Source organism: Pygocentrus nattereri, chromosome 13 (assembly GCF_015220715.1).
Source record: "Pygocentrus nattereri isolate fPygNat1 chromosome 13, fPygNat1.pri, whole genome shotgun sequence".
NCBI lineage: Eukaryota > Metazoa > Chordata > Actinopteri > Characiformes > Serrasalmidae > Pygocentrus > Pygocentrus nattereri.
In genome coordinates, this window is record NC_051223.1 from 15,552,579 (window position 1) to 15,576,304 (window position 23,726).

Consider the following 23,726-nt stretch of genomic DNA (forward strand, 5'->3'; position numbering starts at 1 on the left):
GGGGTTGGAAAGTGTATGACCACCAACCACATGTCCACCTGCCTCTTCTGCAAGCAATGGAAGACGCATGCAGAGACATTAAGGTGGAGTCAGTCCAGGGCTGGATATGGCATGCAAGGTGATATTTTCCCTGTTGCCTAGCCAGGGATGAGCGCACAGGGGAAGGATGGACAGAAACACATTTTTCACATCTGAAGCAAGAGTGCTGCTTGATTTTCTCCACTCTCTCAAAGATGAATGCTTTAAGTGCTGTTGATCTGATGTTGACTGTTTTGCTGGTCTACCAGGTCTTGCACAAGTCTGACGTTTGTATCTTACATTAAATTTTTGAAGTGCAGTTCTGAAAACTCCTTTTTTCTCTTATTCTCCTTTGACTTTTCCCCTTTCCCTGTGCAATATTTTATCTAATCTCGTCAGAAACATGAAACTTATGAAAAAACTTGTACTTAATAGCTATGTCGACTAGAAATAAAAAACAATGAAAGTGGTCTCAGGCTTTTGGACACTACTGTATAATAAGAACAGGACCCACTTATACCATATATAAATTTATTTATTATTACATCTTATATTATGTACTATACACAATGAGGTCCAAAAATTCACTAATGACTGCTTCTGTTTTGCAAGTTTTTTAAAATGCTTGTTATACATATATATGTGTGTGTGTGTGTGTGTGTGTGTGTGTGTGCTCCCAGCTGAATTTGTGGCAAAGCCTCTGAAAAGTCGATCAAGTCCACCTGAGAGTCGTCTGAACATAAGCATCACTAGAAGTGATGAGACTTGAGATTTTTCGTACTGACCTCACATTTGAAAAATATGGTTATTCAAGGGTTCTTTAGTAAAGAAAATGGTTCTATATAGAACCATTAACACCCAAAGAACATGATTGCATGATTAAAGGGTTCTTTGCATGATTAAAGGGTTCTTCAGACTGATGGAGAGTGCATTTTAAATGGTTCTGTATGGAACCTTTTTAATTTTTAAGTTTAAATGAAACAAATCCCAGATTCCAAGTGATCTCAGACTTTTGGACCCCACAGTATGTGCAAGTACGTATTAGTGTGTTCCATAAAATGTAATATCGTGATGCTTTCAGGATTCACAGTATTAGATGATTTTTGAGTTAGCATCAATTCGACAAAGGTAATGAGCCCATGCTTCCTGAGTACTGGTGCTCTGTGTTAGACGAATGTCTTACAGACCTGATGGAGCTTGTGTTAACTGGACTGCTTTGTTCTGTTTTCTTCTCTTAAAATTACAAAAAGGGAGCCTTACATAATATTGTAAACATTACCCAGACACAAAGCAGATTTACAGAAAGGAAACCAAACAAAACATGGCAACAGGAATGCTTTTTCACGGGCATTACATCACAGAATATCACAATATGTCCGTATCATGGAACACTAATAAAGACCATATATCACTCAGCACTAGCACATGTATGGAATAATATATGTAATGTATTATTGCATACATTCTATCATATGATATTATATTTAATAATACACCAACCAGGCATAACATTATGACCACCTCCTTGTTTCTACACTCATTGTCCATTTTATGAGCTCCACTTACTATATAGGTGCACTTTGTAGTTCTACAGTTACAGACTGTAGTCCATCTGTTTCTCTGATACTTTGTTAGCTCCCTTTTACCCTGTTCTTCAGTGGTCAGGCCCCCAATAGACCCTCACAGATCAGGTACTCTTTGGGTGGTGGATCATTCTCAGCACTGCAGTAAGTCTGACATGGTCGTGGTGTGTTATTGTGTGTCGTGCTTGTCTAAGTGGATCAGACACAGCAGTGCTGCTGGAGTTTTGAAATACTCTGTCCACTCTATTAGACACTTCTACCATGTCAGTCCACCTTGTAGATGTAACGATAGCTCATCTGCTGCTACAGTTTTTGTTGGTCATCCTCTACTACTTCATCAGTGGTCACAGGTCGCTGCCCACAGGACCCTGTTGGCTGAATATTTTTGGTTGGTGGACTTTTCTCAGTCCAGCAGTGACACTGCTGCGTCTGATCCACTCAGACCAGTGCAACACACACTGAAACACCACCACCACATCAGTGTTACTGAGAATGATCCACCCCTCAAATAGTACCTGCTCTGTGAGGGTCCATGGGGGTCCTGATCACTGAAGAAAGGTAAAGGGATAGGGTAAAGGGGACTAAAAAATATGCAGAGAAACAGGTGGTGTACAGTCTGTAATCGTATAACTACAAAGAGCACCAATATAGAAAGTGGAGCTGATAAAATGGACAAATAAAAAAAAAAAACGTAGAAACAAGGAGGTGCTCATAATGTTACACCAGATCAGTGTATATAGCACAAATTATGTAATAATATGTTTACTATATATACACACACACACACACACACACACACACACACACACACACATTGTTTGTACATTTTTTGATGACTGACTAAAAGAAATGAAACCATGAAGTGGCTTAGGAGATGTGTGTGTTTATATAACATAACCAGTATATATTTATAATACATTTACAATGTATCTTGGTAACACACATGGAAAAAAAATTTCACACATGGAAAAAAAGTTTCTCACAGTTACCTTGTTGGCTTCTTCATGTAATTCTTTTGGATTAAGTTCCAAAACTTTGTCACTTTTTTCTGTCTGCTTTTGTTCACTACTGATCCCACAACCCTCTAAGCAGGAGTCCTGTACAACACCAATGCCCACAAACATGTTCACTATTGAGAAGATTATTAGTTCAGCTCAAGAACTCTGAGATTAATAACTGCCTCATCACCTTAATTTATAAGTCCACTCAGGCTTTAGTAACACTTTCAGTGTTTGTAAAGAAGTGTGGTCCTCTTTAGTTTAACAAGCATGCTTGCTACATGCTGTGCAGATTCTAAAATATTCAATAAACAAACATTCATGGTGTTTCCTTTGAGAATCATATGTTTTTTATTAGTGGGTAGGTATCCTAGACACATCCTCCTAAAAATGTAATTGTATTCTGAATACTGCCTTTGTTCATTGTTCCTTGCCTAACAATGAATACAGATGCTTTATTTATGTATTCTGAGCACATATTTACTATACTTCTGTATTCTGTTACATCCCAAATATATACTTGACTTTATACTTCACTTTATTAACTACACTTTCTTGTATCTATACAAATGGGCCCAGAATTTAGATACAAGGTAGGAGTACTTAATGAAGTTAAGTGTGTACCTGTATGTATTTTATATATATATATATATATATATATATATATATATATATATATATATATATATAAATAAATAAAAGCCTAACGAACATAACAAAAAAAATCTATTTCAGTTATAAGCAGTAACTTGTTTTTATAAAAACACTTTGAAGTCAGGACATTTTTTGTTCTTGATATGTATGAAAATAAAACAGCCACACACAAACAAGACAACCATGCACTCCACACCCGCTCTCTCACAGTCATGTACACACATCCTTCATTGAAATAAGCAAATGCTGAAGAACTGTGTACACATGTACCATGTTTGATAAGTATTCAGGGTTTATTAACAAAAAAAAAAATTCAAGGTGAAATGAAACATGATCAAGAGAAATGGTGTCATGACAAACTTCAGAGCTGTTTGGAATGAGCTGTTCATTCCACAGGGCGGGCGTAAATAAGCCTTGGATTCCTCAACAACACGTAAACACAAAACACTGATGTAGTGATATTGTGAGAAGACTAAATATCGTATTCTTAACTGTGTGAAAGAGGGAGTGGTTTATTATTTAAAAAGATCAGCAAGGAGTTAATGATTCAATTACATTGAGTCTTTCAATGTTTACAGATTTATGAACATGCATCAAGTATGACTAAGATGCAGTGAAAAAAGTGATGCACTGAATTTAGCTACATTTAAAAAAATGCATCACTTCCACATGAATAAAATGACGTTTCATTCCAAAATGCTGTATATCCACTTGTAACTAAAAGAGATTTGAATAGAATAACAGCTGACATATAACGTAGTCAAAAAATTGTATTTATGATTGATTATTTTGTGTAAAGCCAAAATCAGCAATGTGTACTTAAAAAAATAAATAAATAAAAAATGAGAACGAATAAAAGTGGCATTTAAGATTTTGAAATGAAACTTTTCATGTGTTATTAGATTAACACAATTTTATCTTTAGATTTTGCATAATGAATATACTGATGTGGAAATCTGGATCATGTACATTCTGTACTTTTTTTTTCCCCCATTGTGGCTGATTAGAATGAACATGAAATGTGAACAGGAGTTTCCACCAATGGGGATTTAAAAACAAAGGAGACTAAACATGCTTGAGTATACATTGCTAGGACCATTCATGCAATAAGCTGAACTGGGCCTGTTACAAAGCACATACTCAACATTAATGGAAAAGTATGTAGTGTCTCGATTTATCTAGCCCTGTTTTGCATACATGTCATTCTTCCTTGTGTTAGTTATTATAGCTTGCAGTGGCTCAGAGATTAGAACAGTATGTACTAACACATGCACTCAATTTCCTGAAGGAAAAAAAAAAACAACAAAAGAAAAACCATGAACAGACCAACTGAATTCAACACAATGGAGGATTAACATTTTACAGAGACATCTGGACGTAGCATTAGAAGAAGAAGGAGGAAGATGCACAGATAAAAGTCTGGATTCCATCAGTAAAAGGCACCCCTTAAACACGTGAAAGTTGCTGTAGTGGCTCAGAGTTGTGTTGGACTGCCATCGTGCATATACAGATACTGAAAAGTCAAAATGGCAACCAACTGCATAAGGCAGAGGACTGAGCAGAGGTAATGGGAAAGAATAGAAGGACGAAACGGAAAAACGTGTAAACTATTGGAAATGAGCTCCAGCATCACATACACTTACAAATTATATGCATCATACACACAGCCATTAATGCTAAATACCTGGCAATGCAAGGGAGATATTATTATATAAATGCCAGACACTCTTGACACTGTGTGAATGAGGGCACAAATAGGGTAAGAGAAATGCCCAAAAATGACTTAATAAAAGTGCTGCAATACATAATCTCACTACATTAACACACAAAAAGGTTCAGAAAAATCTTTCAGTAATGCTTCACCTGAACTCTGCTATGTAACGTTGACAATCACGACACAAACATAGCCTGATATAACCGATTTTGTTCATCAATATAACAGTGTTATGTTACCTTTACCAGTAATGTCGTAATACTGGATGTCATGACAGCTTATGTCATTTGCTAACTGTTGCTGTGTGCCATAATATTTTGACATGTCATGAGAGTACTGGTGTAATGGTAACTCATAACAGTATATGATATTTTCTATGACATGTTAATGGCATGGTTATGTCAAGCTCAAGTAAAGTGTTACTGACTTTTCCTTCTCTTACACAGTTACCACTACGGAAATGCAAGCTTCTTTTCCATAACAGTGGTGACTTAATTTAGAAATACAATGTAAATATGTGGCTGATGTTTGGTGCTGATGCAATCGGAGGACAGGAAGCTGATCGTGGTGAAATGCAACTTGATTTGACACTAGGATATTTTGACTTTATACACAAAAATGTATGTCTTTTTTATTTTCAATATCATTTAAATATGTGCTCCATGTGTTTGAGATATTGCAAAGCACTAGTAACACAGACTAGTAACACAGTTTATACTCTGCATACATAGCGCTTTAAAGTGCTGCCCCAGCCTATTTCAGATACAGCCACAAAGCCTAGGGGGAAATGAATACTACACTATTTTTCAACCTAAGCTCTGTCTGATTCATCTGTAGCATGAAGCTGATTACCATGGACAGTACCCTACGCTTATACAACAGAAACTCTTTTGACTCAAAAAACACTTACAATACAAACCAAAGTGAAACGGATTCCATTCTAATTATGTCTATTCTGTTCCTTTGTCAAGCACAAGGAATCACTGTTCATGGTTACTGACTGCATGCTACAGGTAAAGCAGACAGAGATCAGGTAAAAACACTGGAGTATTCCTTTAAAAATGTCTTGCCAAGCAGACTACTCCTACCATTTAGACTTCTTTCATTACTGTACACAGCTTTGAGGAAGGCAAATTAAAGCTACATATTAATGTCAATGATATGTGATGCTGGGCCTCTGAGAAGAACATACATAAGACATAAAGAGATGATAATGAAGGCATTTGTTGAAAAGGCAGGAGGAAAGGCAGGAGAAAGGTTTACAGGCTCGTTTAGTAGTTTCAAGTGAAACTGATACCATCTTAATGCCACAAATAGGACAATCAATAAAATGATAAATCTGCAAAATATGGATTAAATAGAAACAAATAAAAAAAACTCTATTACAGTGTAAGTACACCTCAAGGGTAAAAATAAACTAGTTTCGTGAGTGAAGTAGTCATTTAGTGAAATATGGGATAATATCAGAACTGATGCATACCATGTTTTCTTCTGATCAGAAATCAATCATCCCTGAACTACTAACCTAACAAATCGATAAGCCGTTGATCAGTAAACACTGAAAGCTTGGTCCCCAGAACTGTCGCCATAGTTTAAAAAGCTGTGTTAATAGATCAACAGTTGGCTTGTTGTTATAAAGGGCTCTATCAAACTGGCTAATACTGCAAAATCTTAAAATATGAAGGCCATTTACTGATCTGGTTGATGATGCAGAATTCTCAGAAAGTCCATTTAAAAGTCGAATAAGTACTATATTTAAATTTCACCGGTTCTCTGACCAGGTGATCAAACCCAGGTCTCTCATGAACACTACTGCTGGACCACAGTGCTTAGCATACTAAAGTGTGCATAGTAATGATCACAAATTAGCGTTGTGGAATCACCTGCCTCGTTGTATACTGCATATTACAGAGTAATCGCTTGTCAAATTGTTGATCACTTGGTTTTCTACATCATCTGAACAGGAATTACCTCCAGTTTTGCCCTTTCCATTACCATTGTCATCACGTATCTAGTCAAATTTAAAAAAATGTTACTTATTAGACATTTAACAACTAAATAATTCAGCCAAATTCTCACTGAAATATTTATGCACTGTAGAACAGACTTTGAGTCTAACCCATGTTCTAAGTCAATGGTTTAAAACATACAACACAAAAAGTGATTTGCTGGAAGTTTAAAACAAACAATTTAGTTTAAAACAAAATTAGTCAATTTAGGCTTGTAGGGCACGGGCTACTAATACAAGCATCTTCATTTTTCTTTATGGTAGACTGTACCATGAGAGGCTTCCTCCTTAGTGGTAAATACATAACACTCACCTCCAAATCCCATTCACAAATCAGGATTAAGCTTGCAATAAGCTTAAAATCAGGGAAGGAGAATACAGGCATTGTCTTAAATATCTTAAACATTATCCAAATGGCTTGTTATGGGAGGAGGCTTTCCTGACATCTTACAGCAGCTTCTGGTTCTGGAAAGTATTTTTTTGTTGTTGTTTGTGTTTTTTTTTTTGAGGTCCTCAAAGGTCTTCAGTCATCCTCAGTAGCTCTAGGAAGGCACCAACAGCCCCAAAATAACCCTGCACACAACCGGATGGCCCAGATTAGCAAGATTATTGTTTGTTATGCATACACCACACCTAACCAGTGTGTGAAATGTAGGTCAACTAAAGGCACTGTTAGATTCATGTTTCATGGTAGACATGACATTCAGCGCATTTACTGAATAAAAATCACTTACTTCATGTTCCAAAAACAGGGCTTTCAGTTGTCCTTTTGACCAAAAGTCCATGGCATATGCTAACAGCTTTGTTGACACTGTATTTATTCGCAGGAAATTTCCAACAAACACAACCCTTTCAATTCTCTGAAAACAAAAAGAAATAACATTTGATAGTCGTAGCAGTCTATTTACACAAAAGATACAGAGATAAACTCTACTACACGTGCTTATGATTAGCACAGTGACTCGGGGGAAACAGCTGGAAAGGTAAAGTTTTGGCTGCCACCTAGCTGTGAGTATCTGCACTGTGCCGTTGGAGGCCAATGCAACAGCTGTAGTCAATGGTATACTTAATAAGTAGTACAATCAATTGTATGATTAATCATAGGTGTACTGTAGGTAAAGATGGCACCGATCCTGTTCCATTTATTGTCATCATGTAGAGATCAGAAAATACTGAACTGGATATTGAAAAGAAAAAAAGAAACAGAAGTTCAATCCAATCCTGTAACAAATCTAGCCTGAAACAGCACATATTCTCATTGTGTAGGATGATGCTCTTAGCTGTATATTTCTCCCTGAGGGGTAGTAGAGTGTTTGAGAGGCTTCAGCATGTTAAGCATTTAAAAGTAGGCTATTTTGAATGACTAAATTCATTGCTATAATTTAAAATAGGTTATTTTAAAATCAAGTAGATTAAAAAAAAAAAAACTGGACCTGTACTGATATTGGTTGATACTCAAGGTCAGACATACGATAAGTTGAAACAGACAAAAAATGACCAGTACAGTCAAACATAAAACCATCAAAACCTACAAGTAAAATGAAGCATTTCAGATATTGCACTGCTAATTCCAATTAAACAGTATGCTATGAGAGTTATGCCACCATGCTAATGAGGTTTACTGAAAATCCCCACAATACACTCAGAAAACAATGCTGTGACATGCTTTAACACAATTTTTTGCTATGATAATAAATATTTTCTTATTGCCCAACCCTAGTATCATGCCATCTCTATTGGTAGGTCACAGGTGGAGGTCGTCTTTAATGCACACATTTCAATGCACATAGCTTTTTTTAATCCCAGGCTATAAACTTCATAAAGACCCCTTCCATGTGTTTATTTTGTAATCACCATCACATATTGTATCTTATAACTGTATGTTTAAACATGCAAAATGTAACTGTATACTCACTGCAGATTTTTCATGTTGCTTCATATTACTTTGTGCGTTAAATATTTTCTATACCTTTTCTGTATTTTTAATTATTCTGTAAATAATTTGAGAATCTGACCACATATTTTTACTGGCCTTTTGTTCCTTGGAGCTACTCTACCATGCCCAATTCAATTCTTAAAACTAATCTTTAAACACACACAATGTTTTTTGTGCAGCAAAACAAATGTAAGGATCAGAATCATTAACAGTATTGTTGTTGCTCATGTCGTTGTTCTGTGTGCTTTGATAGCCCTGTACAATGCTGCTTGATCTCCAGGCCACAAGGCAACACTGTAAAGAAGCTGAAAGCACACAAATGTATTTCCAGCAGCATTCGCATCTTCTTTTGGTGTCTTTACTGGTAAATCAGGGCTGTTAGTAGCATTAGTAGTATTAGTAGCACTCATATTTGACTTGCATTTAGAGCCACATGGAATCATGTATCAAATAGTAGATGCTAATCAACATTATGATCTCATAAATAGTATGTTAATGTATACAATGTATAAAATGACAACACTTAAACTCCTTCAACGTTTCATTGCACTAATTATGAATGAAAAATTAAATGTGACAAACCTCATTCACAGCACACATACGGGCAATGGAACCAATGTTGTTTGTAATCGTGACAAGAGTAGCTCTGGCCAAGTCCTCTTTGCTGATGCTATCACGTCTGTCTTTGCTCATCATATGACCAAAACTAAGTGACCAAAGGAAAAAAAAAAACATTTAAGGGCTTTTGTACAGAAACACTTTATTTAAAAAAAAAAAAAGACTCAAAATGAAATTGTCTAATACCTGGATGCCACAGCAGATCCTTGAAGGCCAAAGCGCTCGTAATCTCCCCCATAAATGTCCTTTACCAGCTTGTCAACGTTGGTGCTGTCACCCTTTGCTGCCATCTCTAGGGCCTCTTCAAACGTCTCACAGCCAGTCAGCAAGCAGCAGAGGCCAAGAAAAGTGCCCCCTCCCAAACTGGGTTTAAAAAAAAATAATAAAAAAATCAGAAAAAGGACAAACAACACAATAGGTAAATATTTTACAGACACTGCACTGAGAGTAATTTGTGCTTTTTAGTCACATTGAAGCGGCTTAGAAAATGGATGGATGGATGGATGGATGGATGGATTACACACACACACACACACACACACACACACACACACACACACACACACACACACACACACACACACACACAACACGAAATGTGGCAAGAAACATGACCTCCACAGCAAACTACCCAAAAATAACATTTTCTGCAAACAGTGATGCACAGTTACTTTATATTTGATTAACTTGAAAAACGGAAAAAACAAACCCAAATTGTGGCATGTGCAAAAGTTTGGACACCGTTTCAGTTGTAAAGTCTAAGAAGTTAAAGAACTCTTAAAGGCCTTAAATGACTCGTTAGAACTAGTTTCAGCAGGTCAAGCACTGTAATTAGGAACTGTCAGCTGATGACAGCACCAGAACATAGAAAATTGTCTGTCTTTTCAAACTTTGAGCTAACACTCAACAACGGGCTCCTCTAGGCAGCTGGCTAAGGATTATCATCAACTGTTAAGCACAGGGGTGAATCCATTATGCTTTGGGATTTTGTGGCAGCCAGTGACACAAGAAATACTGCATCAGTGGATGGAAGAGCAAATTCTGAAAACAAATGTGACACAGTCAGTCAAGTCAGTGAAGCTGAAAAGAGACTGGCTTCTAGAACAGGACAACAGTCTAAAACATAACTCAAATCCACCATAATCTACCTCAAGAAATGCAAAAAAATATTTTGGAATACCCTCACAGTCCGCTGACCTGAACACCATTAATAATTTGTGGGTAAATCTTACTCATGCAAAATGGCCCAAGAATATCACACTACAACAAGAACAGATATTGACTAAGCAGCATGTCCAAACTTTCGTACACGACAAAATTACTACTTCGACTACTGTTAACTTTAAGTTAATCAAATGTTAACTGTACATTAACCTTTGCAGGAATGTTTATTTTGGTACATGGCTGTTTCAACTACATATGGTGCAATACCACTATGCTAATACAGATACTTTGATACCGAAACCTTCATAACTGCCAGAACAGATCCGACTAACTGAAGCATTTCTCTCAAGATAGCCATCTAACACAATAACACATTACACAATATGGACAAAAGCACTGGGACACCTACACACTAATTACACACAGATTTTATGATCTTTGATGAAAGGGCCTGGCTAGCAATTTTTCTTCTAGCTCATCCCAAAGAGGTCTGACGGGGTTGAGGTCAGGGCTCTGTGTGGTCCAGTCAAGCTCACCCCACCATACCTTTAGGGACCTTGCTTTGTGCACTGGGGCAAAAACATGCTGCAACAGAGAAGAGCCTTTCCTAGGAGTTCCTACAAACTTGGAAGCATAGAATGGTCTTGGTATGCTGAAGTATTAGGATTTCCTCTCACTGGAACTAAGGGGTTCTAAGTGCTGGCACTAAGAGCTGGCACAATGCCGTCAGGCATTCGCAAACCCAGACTCCTCTATCTGGCAGTCTGATGGAGAAATGTGATTCATCACTCCATAGAATGCATTTTCACTGCTCCGGAGTCCAATGCAGGAGTGCTTCACTCCACTCCATCCGGTGATTGGCATTGTGTTTGGCATTGTGCTTGGCAACATAGGGCTTGCATACAGCTGCTTACATACTGCTGCACAGTCATGGAAACCCATGCCATGATGGTCCCAGCTCTCAGTTTTTGTGCTGACGTCAGCGTTGGTGCACTATGCTCCGCTTCCGCTTTTCAGCTATAGCAATCACTGCTGCTCATGGAATACTCAGAAGGGAAGGAATTTCCCTAACTGACCTGATGTAACAGTGGCATCGGAGTACCATGTACTCAAATTCTGTGAGCTCTTTGGAATGACCCATTCTTTCACAAATGTTTGTAAAGGCAGAATGCATGGCTAGGTGTTTGATTTCATACACTTATGGCAATGGGAATGAAATACCTGAATACAATGATTAAAAGGTGTGTCCCAATATGTTTGTCCACATACTGCTGTTCACACTGCTAAAACTCTACTCAGTCTACTACAGAAAAAATGCTGTTGATTTTCCATTTCTTCCGACATTATACTAGTGGAATATATTTAAAGGCTTTCTTTTGTTGGGTAGCTATCACCAACAACTAATTAGCTCTATGAAGCTTTGGTCTTGTTTGGCTTCAGTAGCTAAGCTGGACTCAGTACAATTTAGGGATTCATAATCAGAATCTGCAGATCTTTGTTCCAACATGATCGGTAAGTGGCCAGTTTATTAATTTCATTTGGGCTGTTCTGTGCTTTATGATGTAAATGATGTGAGACAGGTAAACGCACTAGCTCTGTATCTGAATGATGCTGCTACATGTATACCAAATTATCACAGTGTAATTATGCACTACGTATAGGGCTATATGACCAGTTGCCTCTTATTTTCAATGTGGATCTTAATTTGATTCAAGTTATTTAAATAGACAACTGAATTTTTGCATACACAGCAGTACTGCTTGAGTTTTCTCAGTGTATATTGAATAGTCCACCAACCACAAATATCCAGCCAACACTGCCCACTGATGAAGAACTAGAGGATGACCAAACTGTGCAACAACAAATAAGCTACTGTCTCTGACTTTATATCTACAATCTGGGCTAACAAGATAGTTGTGTCTAAAACAGCTGCACTGCTGTGTCTGATCCACTCATACCCGTGTAACACACACTAACACACCACCACCAGGTCAGTGTAACCGTGGTGCTTAGAATGGTTTACCACTCAAATAATGCCTGCTCTTTGGTGGTCCTGTGCGATCAGCATTTGTTGCTTGTATCGGCTCCATACAGATACTGCATATCAGATCTCTAATTTCTTATTTCTCTCTTTTAATGATCAGTACAGCTTATTGTCTGGTCTCTTCTTACTGGCAATGCAAGTATTTGTCCTCACTTTGGACTCACAACTGGAAAGAACACAAAAATAAAAACTGCAGAGTGTTCTGATACACCCACTTCGCGAGTCCTGAGGTCCCACACTAATTAGATGAGAGCTCACTAGAGTCATTTTATTAACACATACAGACATTATTTACCTGGTGCCTGTGACTCGTTTGTAATCGTCTTTAGAGTAGACTGCCAGGATGCTCACTCCTGAGCCAATGTTTACCAGCAACATGGGAAAAGGGTTGTCAAGGCAACATGGCTGCTTGACACAGTTTTCAGGGTCAGAGGGATTTTGGAAAAAGTAGCACTCGGGGTGGCCGTTGAAGCCAACTGAGTCGACATACAGCAGACCCTGAATCAGACAGTCCAGCTCGTCCAACTTCTGCAGCTCCAGATTAGCTACCTGCAGTGGAACACAGTCAGTGAGAACAGCATAAGCAAGAAAGGCAATGTGAAGCCCCTCCACAAGACACTACACTGTCTCTGCTCACAGATCAAACTAGCTAAGCCTCTTGCTGATTTTTGAGAACCAACTTAATACTCAAAACAGAAACATTCACAACCATATGGACCTTCATATTAATAGGCATCACACAATGAAGTAGGAAACTGCTGAAAGAACTGTAAGGGTGATATTTGTTTCATAATAAAAAATAAATAAATAAAAATAGCCACAAAGATAAAGATTCACATATAAGCGGTATGTGATTCACAAGAAAATTATATCCACAAATACATAATGCAAGAGGTAATCTTCAGCCAAACAGATTAAAAAAAAAAAGAAGTCTTTCAGTAATGCCCACATTACCTTCATCAATCACAGCAAGTCTGTGCCTTACAGAGCAACAGGGATGGAGTATTTTGCACAGCTTCAGTGCAGGTGGGACCATAGTGTGCGAGTTTTTCAAGTAAGTTTGGAGAACTGCTCATGCTTAGGAATTTAAAACCACATGCTATTAAAATACAACTAAAAAGAATACAGAATTTAATGGAGTTAACGAGGAACAAAGACGACACTGCTTTCTTCATTTCCTTTTACTATGCAGACAAATGTATAACTAAGTTAGCTTCATGCTGTGTTAATAAATAAGTTCTTAATATTGGAAAAGAAAAATATGTAATTTTGCACACAGAGTTCAGTCTCTTTCCAACTTGTTTATTGGCAACTACCAGTCTTTAACACTTGCCTACTACATACCTAGAGCTCTGTTGAAGCAAAACAACCAATCAGTGATAAGTGATCACATTTACATAGTCACCAAGAATATGATTAATAAATAAAAGAGAATAAATCTCTTGATTTTTTTTATTTCTATTATCCCATTCGTTTTTGAAAGGAACCAATAGAGTAACTTGGATGACTTCAAGTGAAGTGAAGTACAGGTTAGTGTTACACACTGCTGTGTTAAATGTTAATCTACACATCAATGTACTACCTGATGTACTAGTGTAGTTGTAACTTCTTTTATTAAAGGAGAAGGCCATCAATTTTTTGCATATGTAAATGATTGACATATAAATGAAGTAATTCAGAGAGGTTTGGTTTGAATTTATTGTAGAGAAACATTCTTTACAGTGGTGCTGATAGGAAGTAGTCATAAGGACTATAACACATATTTCACCTACACATGTATTGAGTTTTTATATGCTGTGTTGATAATAGTTAAATTGTTGTACTCTTATTTGCAGGTTATGGTGTGGAAAAAAACCTTTACTATCTAAAAGGCTTGCTGCAACTCTGTGGCTTTCTCTAACTGGACTTGTTTGGGTTGAAATTAACCACCTTTTATTCTAGTCAATTTTAAGTTGATGGGTGCATTTGCACATTTCCTGTTTTAAAAGCTTTTATTTTTAAATTCATAAGACTCCATTTAAGATCTATAGGTATACAGACTATCTGCTAGTCGTAAAGCAACAGTATACTGCACATGTACATATCAAATAGAAGTTATACATTTGTTCATTTGTTTGTAAAAACTAAAATGTCCTTAGAAAGTTTTGTTAGGTTGCTTTGAGTCTGTTGTTCCCCAAATGATGCAAGATGGCACAGTACACCTTGGTCATACACACAGGTGCTCAATCCTGCCAAAAGACAGACAGTCTAGAAATGAGGATGGAGTATGGTCTTTCCTCCTATATGTTATGTCACATGTTTTTGTACCTGGTTTGAATGCAGGTTTGCTTCTGTATAAATGCATTACTAGATTTATACCATTTCAGTGTTTTTATTTCAGTGATAGTACTGTTCAAAGTAAAAACATTGCTAATATCATGTAATAGTTGGGGTAGTTTGAGGGCCAGGAAGTACCCAATATAGTCTGCTATCCTGCACAATATAAAGATACAGCTACCAGTGGACAAGCAGAGGCACAAAAGCAACTGGGCATAGCATAGTAGAGATATTTGGTCCAAATGGCCACTGTTTTTTTGTCTCTTAACAGTCAGAGCAGCACAAGAGGTCAAAATTCTATGAAAAAGGTTTTACAGTCTTCATATCAAGTCAGTCAGTAAAACCATTTATGTATGTCAGTGCGTCAATATTTATGCTTCTACCAATACTGAAGTTATGGACTAAGTAAAATGGGCCATAAAAGTAGCTGCACTCCAGCACCTGACGTATTTTAAGACGACTCTGGCCCTGGAGCGGCACAGTACAGCACAGTCTGGTGATTTCTCTGCTCAAACAACACTGAACCTGGTAATTAATGGGTGAGCTGAACCAGGGGGTATGAACAGGGCCATCACAAAGCTGTGCTAGACAAAGGTCCTCCAGCAGAGCTGCACATCCTTGCTAAAAGGTAGTTGACCTTACCTGTGATTACATACAGCATGGTGTCAAACAGATGGCATGATAATACTGCAAAGCAGTGTTTCTTAACCCTGTTTCTTACGACCCACAGCTTTACATGGTTTCAAGTAATACTTGACTTAGTACACCCGATCCAGCTTTCCAACTGATTATTAAGCACTTCAAGAGCTGGATCAGGCCTGTTTCAGCAGAATGTGTAAGAACAATGTTTCTACCTCCGCTGAGAGGCCCTATAGAAACAATGCTTTTAAAGCATGTCCATAAACTAGACTAGTGTCATTATGATCCTGAAGGGAGGTGGCTCAGAGATGGAACACTCAACCTGACAAACCATAACATTAGCCAGAAATGAAGACATATAATTGCTAAGACTGCAAATAACCTAGCTTTAAAATAACTAGTTAAAGTTGCAACTACGTTAGAGCCAGGTGTTAAATGTTTGTGCAGATTAACATTAAATACAGCAAGCCGTAAAAAATGTTACCTAATGGGTTCCTCTCCAAAACCAATGGAACAGTGGAAATAATTTATTTTAAAAAAATCAAGAAATTTAATCACTTTGTTTTATTAAATCATATCTTGGTGTAAAAGTAGAGGAGGCAGTAGATAGGGCAAGATGGAGGCAGATGATCCGCTGTGGCGACCCCTAAAGGGAGCAGCCGAAAAAAGGGGAAGTTTTATTAAGTCATATCGCTGGTATCTAGTGTAAATGTGATCTCTTATCAATGATCAGTTGTGTTGCTTCCACAGAGTTGTAGGTAGCTAGTTAGCTAAAGTTAATGATCGGTGACTGCCAATGAGCAAGTTGGAAAGAGAGTGACCTTGTGTGCAAAATACACTGAGACATATAGGAAAAGGAAAATATGATGAGCTTAGTCAACATGTGGCTAAAGTTAGCTAACTAGCTAGCCAACTTAGCTATACATTTGTCTGCACAGTTAAAGGAAACGAAGAAAGCTCTATCATGTTCATTCCCCATTAACTCTCTAAGAAATTCTCTATTATTTTTAGTTGTGTTTTAATAGTCTGTGGCTTAGCTTCCCAAGAACATACTGTTATCTGCGATCCCATCTGCCCTGGAGCTGCGCAAATACTCCATCCATTCTGCTCTGTAAGACTTCAGCTGACTGTCTAAGCACAACTTTACTGTGACTGGTCAAGGTAAAGTGGGCCTTACTGAAAGGCTTGTATAATATTCAAATTGACTGGAGATTACTAAATTAAAAAAAAGAAAGAAAAAAAAACACATTTATGGATTGATGTTCCCCAAAATCTGCATGAGAACTGTTTCAGAAATCCACAAATGAATGCAGGTGGTTCTCCATATAAATGCATTTGTAGTGATGCATAAATGAGCGCCGTCGATTCTACAAACAAATGAGTAGGCGGAAAAAGTATTTGTAAGTCCCCAAAACATTTGTGAAGTGATTAGTTATTTGTAAGGTACAATAAGTTTGTGCATCTCATATTATGCATTTGTGCATCTTATTTTCTTTTGTGAATAACATACTGTGTATTTGTAAAGCTTGTTTTATTTTTGTGGATTTTGTGTTATTAATTTTGAAAGTATGAAGACATATCACCACATAGAACTGGTGAAAATTTCCATCAACGAAAACAGTGGTCCACTAGTACGCAACTTCGTTTGAATCTTAATTTTGTCCACTTATACATTTATAACAAATTGCACTACAAATAGATTATATGCTATTAAAGTCAATATTAACTATGGATGATAAAGAGGTTGAGTCTGGGCCTGTTATATAATAAATTAATATGGACCACTGCGCTAGAACATTCTCCTGTTACATCCTACTGCTCACCATTCTGAAGTCCTCCTCAAACTTGTAGGCTCCCCCTCCAGTGGCACAGAGTGTGGTGTGCAGGCTGGAGAAGTTCTTGTCACGGCCCATCTGGATAAAGCTATGCATGTCATGCGTGGGGAAACGGATGAAGTGCAGGTTGCCCTTGCGGCCACACATTGTGAGGTTCTTTAGCTCCAGGTGCACATCTCTGATGCCCGTGTTGCCATAGGCTACATTGGAAGTAAGGTAACGGCGAATGCTTTTCAGGCTCTCCACCTCCTCCTGCTCTTCCTCGGCCGTGATGTCTTTCGGCTCAAAATAGACCAGCTTCACCAGAGTGCCTCCAATATCCATGCCAAACCAAGGGAAGGCTGCAAAACAAATGGCTATTAGAAACATATTTTCCCCCTTTATTCTATCAAGAGTAAGAAAATTCAGCCATGTCTATATGATAACCACCAACTATTCTGATGAGTAATCAATTAATCTGAGTTGTTAATAAATAATTAAATAATAAATTAAAGAAACCACGCACGGTCCTTCATAAATACTCTGAAGAAAAAAGATAAACTAGGACCTTTACAGTCTTAAAAATAACGTGTTGAAAAATTAATAAAATCAACATTATTACATCAAGAAGGTAAATTTGGATCAATGATTTTTAATTGCATCATCGAGTTTATTCAGTTAACTGTGATAGCTCTTAACAAACATTCCTTCACATGCCCAAAAGGCATAAGTTATTAATGTCCTCTGAAAGATGAAACGTTTTGTTAACGCTACCTTTCTAGGAAGACAGTCTGACAATATGAAAGGTCTTTGGATAAAAACAGATGACAGTGTGCACATAAAGGTCCACGCTCATCATGTCGATGCTTTTAAATCAAATAGACCCAAGTATGAAATGGGAGCAGCCGTTTTTCCTGAGTCAAAAGTGCCTTGTTATTAAATGTGTTGATTAAAAGCTGTTATAATCCTCTTACATAACAAGTATCGCCCATGCACTTTTCGCTCTTTACTCCTTGGAACACAGCAGTAGAGCCTTTGGCAGGCAGAGAAAGTTAGAGGAATTCCCTGTATTTTTGAAAATATTTAAATTATTTAATTGTTAAAATATAAACAGAGTAATTCAAAGTGTTTGTGTGCAATTCTGAAATTTACCAAGTCTGAAGTGCAAAGCATTTAATATCTCTAAACCTACATCAGAGAAATGACAATAAAATAGCTAAGAATACTGTAACTGTGCAAAGAAAAACATGAATCTATTTTTTTTTTTTTTTACCTTTCCACATCATTCGAGCATGGGCAGCTCCTCCTTTATGTTGTGGAAATATTTTGTGATGAATGGACCTGGATTAATGGAAGTGCTCCAAGATTGCTTGGAATAAAACTTTATATAAATGACATTCATAGTAAAGAATGCTTTGCTCTCTCCTGTAAAGTTACCATTTGGAGATACTTTTATATTTGGACAGCGACAATATGCTGCCTGATGTTGATTATAAACACTTTTTACTTTTTGAAATAAAGGCCTTTTTTGAAATAAAAATCCATTCAAGCAGGGTGTTGTAAGGCAATTTTATTTACTTTTTTTCCTTTTTTTAATCACTATCGACACTCCATATAAAAACTGAAATTGTGTGGTTTCACTGGTGATTTTAAATAAGACACCTATTTAATAACCACTGGGTCCCACTGGTAAGTGTCTCTACCTTGCATCACGTTACATCAAATCACTCTGAATGATGCATTTTTTTCTAAATTGGTGGAATTTCCCTTTAACAAGGTTATGCCCATGGATTTATTATTATTATTATTATTACAGTATTATTATACACTGTACGACAACCTAGTGTAGTGTAATTGTCTTTGTAGCTATAATAGTGGCAAGATAAGTAAGCATTCTAAAACACAAGATGCAGTCCAGAATATCTGCGTCTAAAGGAGTAATAAAATAAAATAATCTTCGGGAAGAAACTCATGCCCCATGTTGTAGTGGAAATATTAAATAAATCCACAGCATTGGTGTAGGCTGGTGTTATAGAAGTATTATCAAAAGGGCCATTTGGAGAGAAATGTTTATAGGATTCACTGTTAGTGGATAAACTAATATGTTATGGTGAATAATAATTAAGCCTTTACAATGGAAAATTGTATGTTTGACATTGTTTTATAAAAACCAAATAAACATAATATGACATTGTTTGATGCCTTGCATTCAAAACAAAGGAGTCACTAAATTGTAAAAAGTATAGTTTGGCTTTTAATCTAATTTCTTCATGTAATGTTTTTAATGTAAATACAAAATAAAACAGAAAACAGAAGAGTGCGTAATGGTTAATACATGGTTTGTTGTTGGAGGGGTTCACTTGTACATAATTAGATTAATGACTATGAGGATCTCTCACTATCACTGTACTTACTTGTGCTGTGAGCTCTGACTCTCAGCACTTCTTTAGAACACAACAGCTAGCTTCAGACCCCATTAAACAATGCTTCATTGATTTGATGAAGGAGCCTTAGGCTTTGTCCAAGAGAGACAACGTGACTGGCAAGAGCACATATAGGTAAAAGGTGCATTTGCTCCATGCCATGAGAGAGAGCTAAGTGCTCCACAGCCACAAGGAGAGTAGTGACGATAAAGCAGGCAAGCAAAAGACCTGTCACTGGAACCCACACATGCAGGCACACACTGATCTAGATAAGATAAAATAGGAGAAAAATCCAGTCCCTTTGAATTAATAACCTCCTTGGTAAAGATTACAAGCAGGAATGTACAAAGGCTGCATTCATGGTTAATCTGCCAAATGATTGCACACAAATTAATACCAGGAACTGTTAAAATCCCCTAAAATTACCAAGATGTCGAAACAGTTCTTTGGTATTTCTTGCCTTACTACATGTCTTAGCGCGTGAGTGTGATAAATTCTTACATTAATGAGAATATTACTTGCCCACCATCATAAAGCTAAACATCTGGTTAAGTCGATATAATACGGTTCGACTGCAGCCCAATGAGACGCTGCGTTTCTAAATATTGAAGATTCGCTCCGCCCCGCCCCTCAGAGCGCTGCCCTTCCCTCATTGGTTGAACGCCATGTTAATCATATCAAATGTGTGTTGACCACGCCCACCGAACACGCGTCGTCCAATGAAATCAGCACAACGCGCGATACCTGGTTTGACAACACAAAATACCACAGGCACTATTTCAGAGCAAAATACGGCCTGTTAGCTAAAAATCACAGCATGAACGTGTTTTAAGAGTTTTCTTCTCTTCCTTTTTAGCCACGGAGCAAGACGATATTAAAATAATCATAATAAAATGTAGTTTTTAAAGGTCCTACATCAGGAACTGATGACCCCTCTCGAGATAAAGGCACATTATGAATCCTTCAATGGGAGTTCAAGGACACCCTGGAAAGGCATGGCAAGCTAGATTTTATATGACTGAAGGAGTTAATTTTAAGGAGGCCTGACTGCAATTTGCTCTTAATCTCGATACGAACAGCCAGCATGTCCATCTGTCATCCTACACTACAGCACCGTTTCAGAGTACCTAAATCAATCAAATCCCCTAAAGCAAAACAGGCCTGCGTGCCCTGCTTGCTGCGAGAGCGGTTATTAGATTGGTTTATTCCGCCGTTTCATGTTCTGGGGAACCAGTCCGTCCAAATCATGTTAAAATGATTTTTTCGCAATGTCAGCGCCGTCTTTGTTCGAGGAAGACGCGACTTAGCGGAGTCTAAAACAGAGGCTGATCGAGTGTTTTGTGTGCGAAGGACTTACGTGGTCTGTTCTTCTTCCCCGAGTCCATCCGTCTCCTGAGTCTGCAGCGTTTGGCAGGCGAGCCATTGCTGTGAACATCAGGACGATGAAGATGGTGGAAATTTTCAATACCATGATGGCCACCGCTACAGTTAGTGCCACTGGCGCTGCCGCCTCCTCCTCCTCCACCAGCTCCTCCGTTTGACGGATGAAACCCGTTCAGCAGCCCGTTCGAGTAGTGTGTAGGAGCGCCTGTTTGGTCGGGTGATTTGGCATTTTCCATAATTTCACACGGTAATGCGGGAGCCGAGCCGAGGCGCGTCTGAAACGGCTGAGAAGACCGGGGCGGTGAGCGAATCCGTCTTTTCTCCTTCGTTGTGGCCAAGGTGCCTCACAATTCTCGGTATTTTTCACTAACAGGTGAACATATGGAAGCTCACAGGCGGTCTTAACGGAGAGATGGAGAGAGACACCGTTTCTAGAGCGTGAATTCGAGGCTACTGTCGATCATTTTCTTCTTTTCCTCACGCTTTTTTCGAACCACTGTTGTGGCTTCCGAGTCAAATACCCGGTTCGCGACGTCACTCCACACTGCGAGGCTCAAGCGTTTTTTCCACCCATATTCCAATAAACCCCGCCCCCTGCGCGTCATTGTCTTGTAGTCGAACTCCCACCTGTTTTCTGACGTACTCCTACCCGTTTTCCGACATACTCCCACCCGTTTTCCGACATTGCCCTACCCGTATTCCGAGAAGGTCAGCCTTTAACGCCGGATTTAATTTTTAGTTTATATTACTCATATTAGCCAATCCTAGCGCAAGAAGGCGGGGCTTGTCGGAATAGACCCAGAACGACGGTCTGCTTATAGGCCAATCGTAGAGCAGTGGGCGAGGCTTATTAGAATACAGGTGGGGCAAGAAGACAGACTTTGCCAACTACACAACGACAAGACAATCAGCTGAGAAGCCCTGGACTTTATGACATGCTGTTTTATTAAACTTAAACAGGATTGTAAACCTTCCCTTTCACTCTTGCTGCTATCCTTCTGTCACACATCAGCCTTGACATCCGTCTCCACCCACTCCATCCTGCCTGAACCCTCTTCTTCACCTCGTTTCTACACTGTCCATTGCTCTGGATGGTTGACCCAAGATATTTGAAGTCATTCACCTTTATGACCTCTACACCTTGGATACATACTCATACATGCAGGATAGTGAGACAGTGGTGAGGTGTGCAGTTGGAGTGACAAATGGTTTCAAGGTGAAGGTAGGGTTACATCAGGGATCAGCTTTGAGCCCCTTCTTGTTTGCAATGGTGATGGAAAGGTTGACAGATGAGGTCAGGCAGGAGGCTCCATGAACCATGATGTTTGCAGATGACATTGTAATTTGTGGTGAGAGTAAAGAGCAGGTGGAAGAGAATCTGGAGAGGTGGAGGTTTGCACTGGAGAGGAGAGGAATGAAGGTCAGTAGAGACTAGACGGAATACATGTGCGTGAATGAGAGGGAGGCAGGTGGAAAGGTGAAGATCCAAGGAGTAGAGGTCATAAAGGTGGATGACTTCAAATATCTTGGGTCAACCATCCAGAGCAATGGACAGTGTAGAAAAGAGGTGAAGAAGAGGATGCAGGCAGGATGGAGTGGGTGGAGACGGGTGACAGGGCTGATGTGTGACAGAAGGATAGCAGCAAGAGTGAAAGGGAAGGTTTACAAGACAGTAGTGCTTCCTGCTATGATGTATGGTTTGGAGACTGTGGCTCTGTCTAAAAGACAGGAGGCTGAGCTGGAGGTGGCGGAGATGAAGATGCTGAGATTTTCGTTGGGAGTAACAAGGATGGACAAGATTAGAAATGAGCAGATCAGAGGGACAGTGAAGGTGGAGCAGTTTGGAGATAAAGCCAGAGAGGCCAGGTTGAGATGGTTTGGACATGTGTTGAGGAGGAATAGTAGATATATTGGGCAAAGAATGTTGGAGATGGAGCTGCCGGGTAGAAGGAGAAGAGGTAGACCTCAGAGAAGGTTTATGGATGTAGTGAAGGTGGACCTGGAGATGGTTGGTGTGAAAGTAGAGGAGGCAATGGATAGGGCAAGATGGAGGCAGATGATCCGCTGTTGCGACCCCTAAAGGGAGCAGCCGAAAGAAGAAGAAGAAGCAGTGCTGTTTCTCCGTCTCTGCTCGAGTTGTTTCATGCTGAACTGTGCTGCCCTCTTGTGCCTGTTCTGAGCTAAATGGCTGAGGTGGACAGTGCTGGTGTTTGCAGTTCTCCAGCACTTCTGCAAAGGATCAATCATGTTTCCTGTTCATTTTAATCAGTAATTTGACCTGAATTTCCTTCTTCACCTCAGACCAGTTTCCATTTCTTTATCATGCGTTAACATTTTCTGTGGGTATGTTTTAAACTTGAAGTTTGAGAAATAGAAAAATGTCGCTGTAAAAGTGACAACAAACACACATTTAA

General features: G+C 38.5%; 1 protein-coding gene across 1 annotated transcript; it reads right to left on the reverse strand.

Moving 5' to 3' along the window:
* Positions 1-3,523: 3,523 nt before the first annotated feature.
* On the reverse strand, positions 3,524-21,867 carry pank1b (pantothenate kinase 1b). Its single transcript, XM_017686318.2, has 7 exons — positions 21,287-21,867; positions 17,516-17,868; positions 13,033-13,286; positions 9,716-9,892; positions 9,494-9,617; positions 7,710-7,835; positions 3,524-7,548 (listed from the first exon to the last, which is right to left on the reverse strand). The coding sequence occupies exons 1-7, from the start codon at positions 21,546-21,548 to the stop codon at positions 7,489-7,491; spliced, it is 1,356 nt and encodes a 451-aa protein (XP_017541807.1). The 5' UTR covers positions 21,549-21,867; the 3' UTR covers positions 3,524-7,488.
* Positions 21,868-23,726: the final 1,859 nt, after the last annotated feature.

Coding starts and splice junctions, on each gene's coding strand:
- pank1b (XM_017686318.2), bottom strand. CDS start 21,548: ATGGAAAATGCCAAATCACCCGACCAAACAGGCGCTCCTACACACTAC. Junction 17,869..21,286: donor GGGGAAGAAGAACAGACCAC/GTAAGTCCTTCG, acceptor TTTGTTTTGCAG/CCTTCCCTTGGTTTGGCATG. Junction 9,893..13,032: donor AAACGAGTCACAGGCACCAG/GTAAATAATGTC, acceptor TTTTAAACCCAG/TTTGGGAGGGGGCACTTTTC.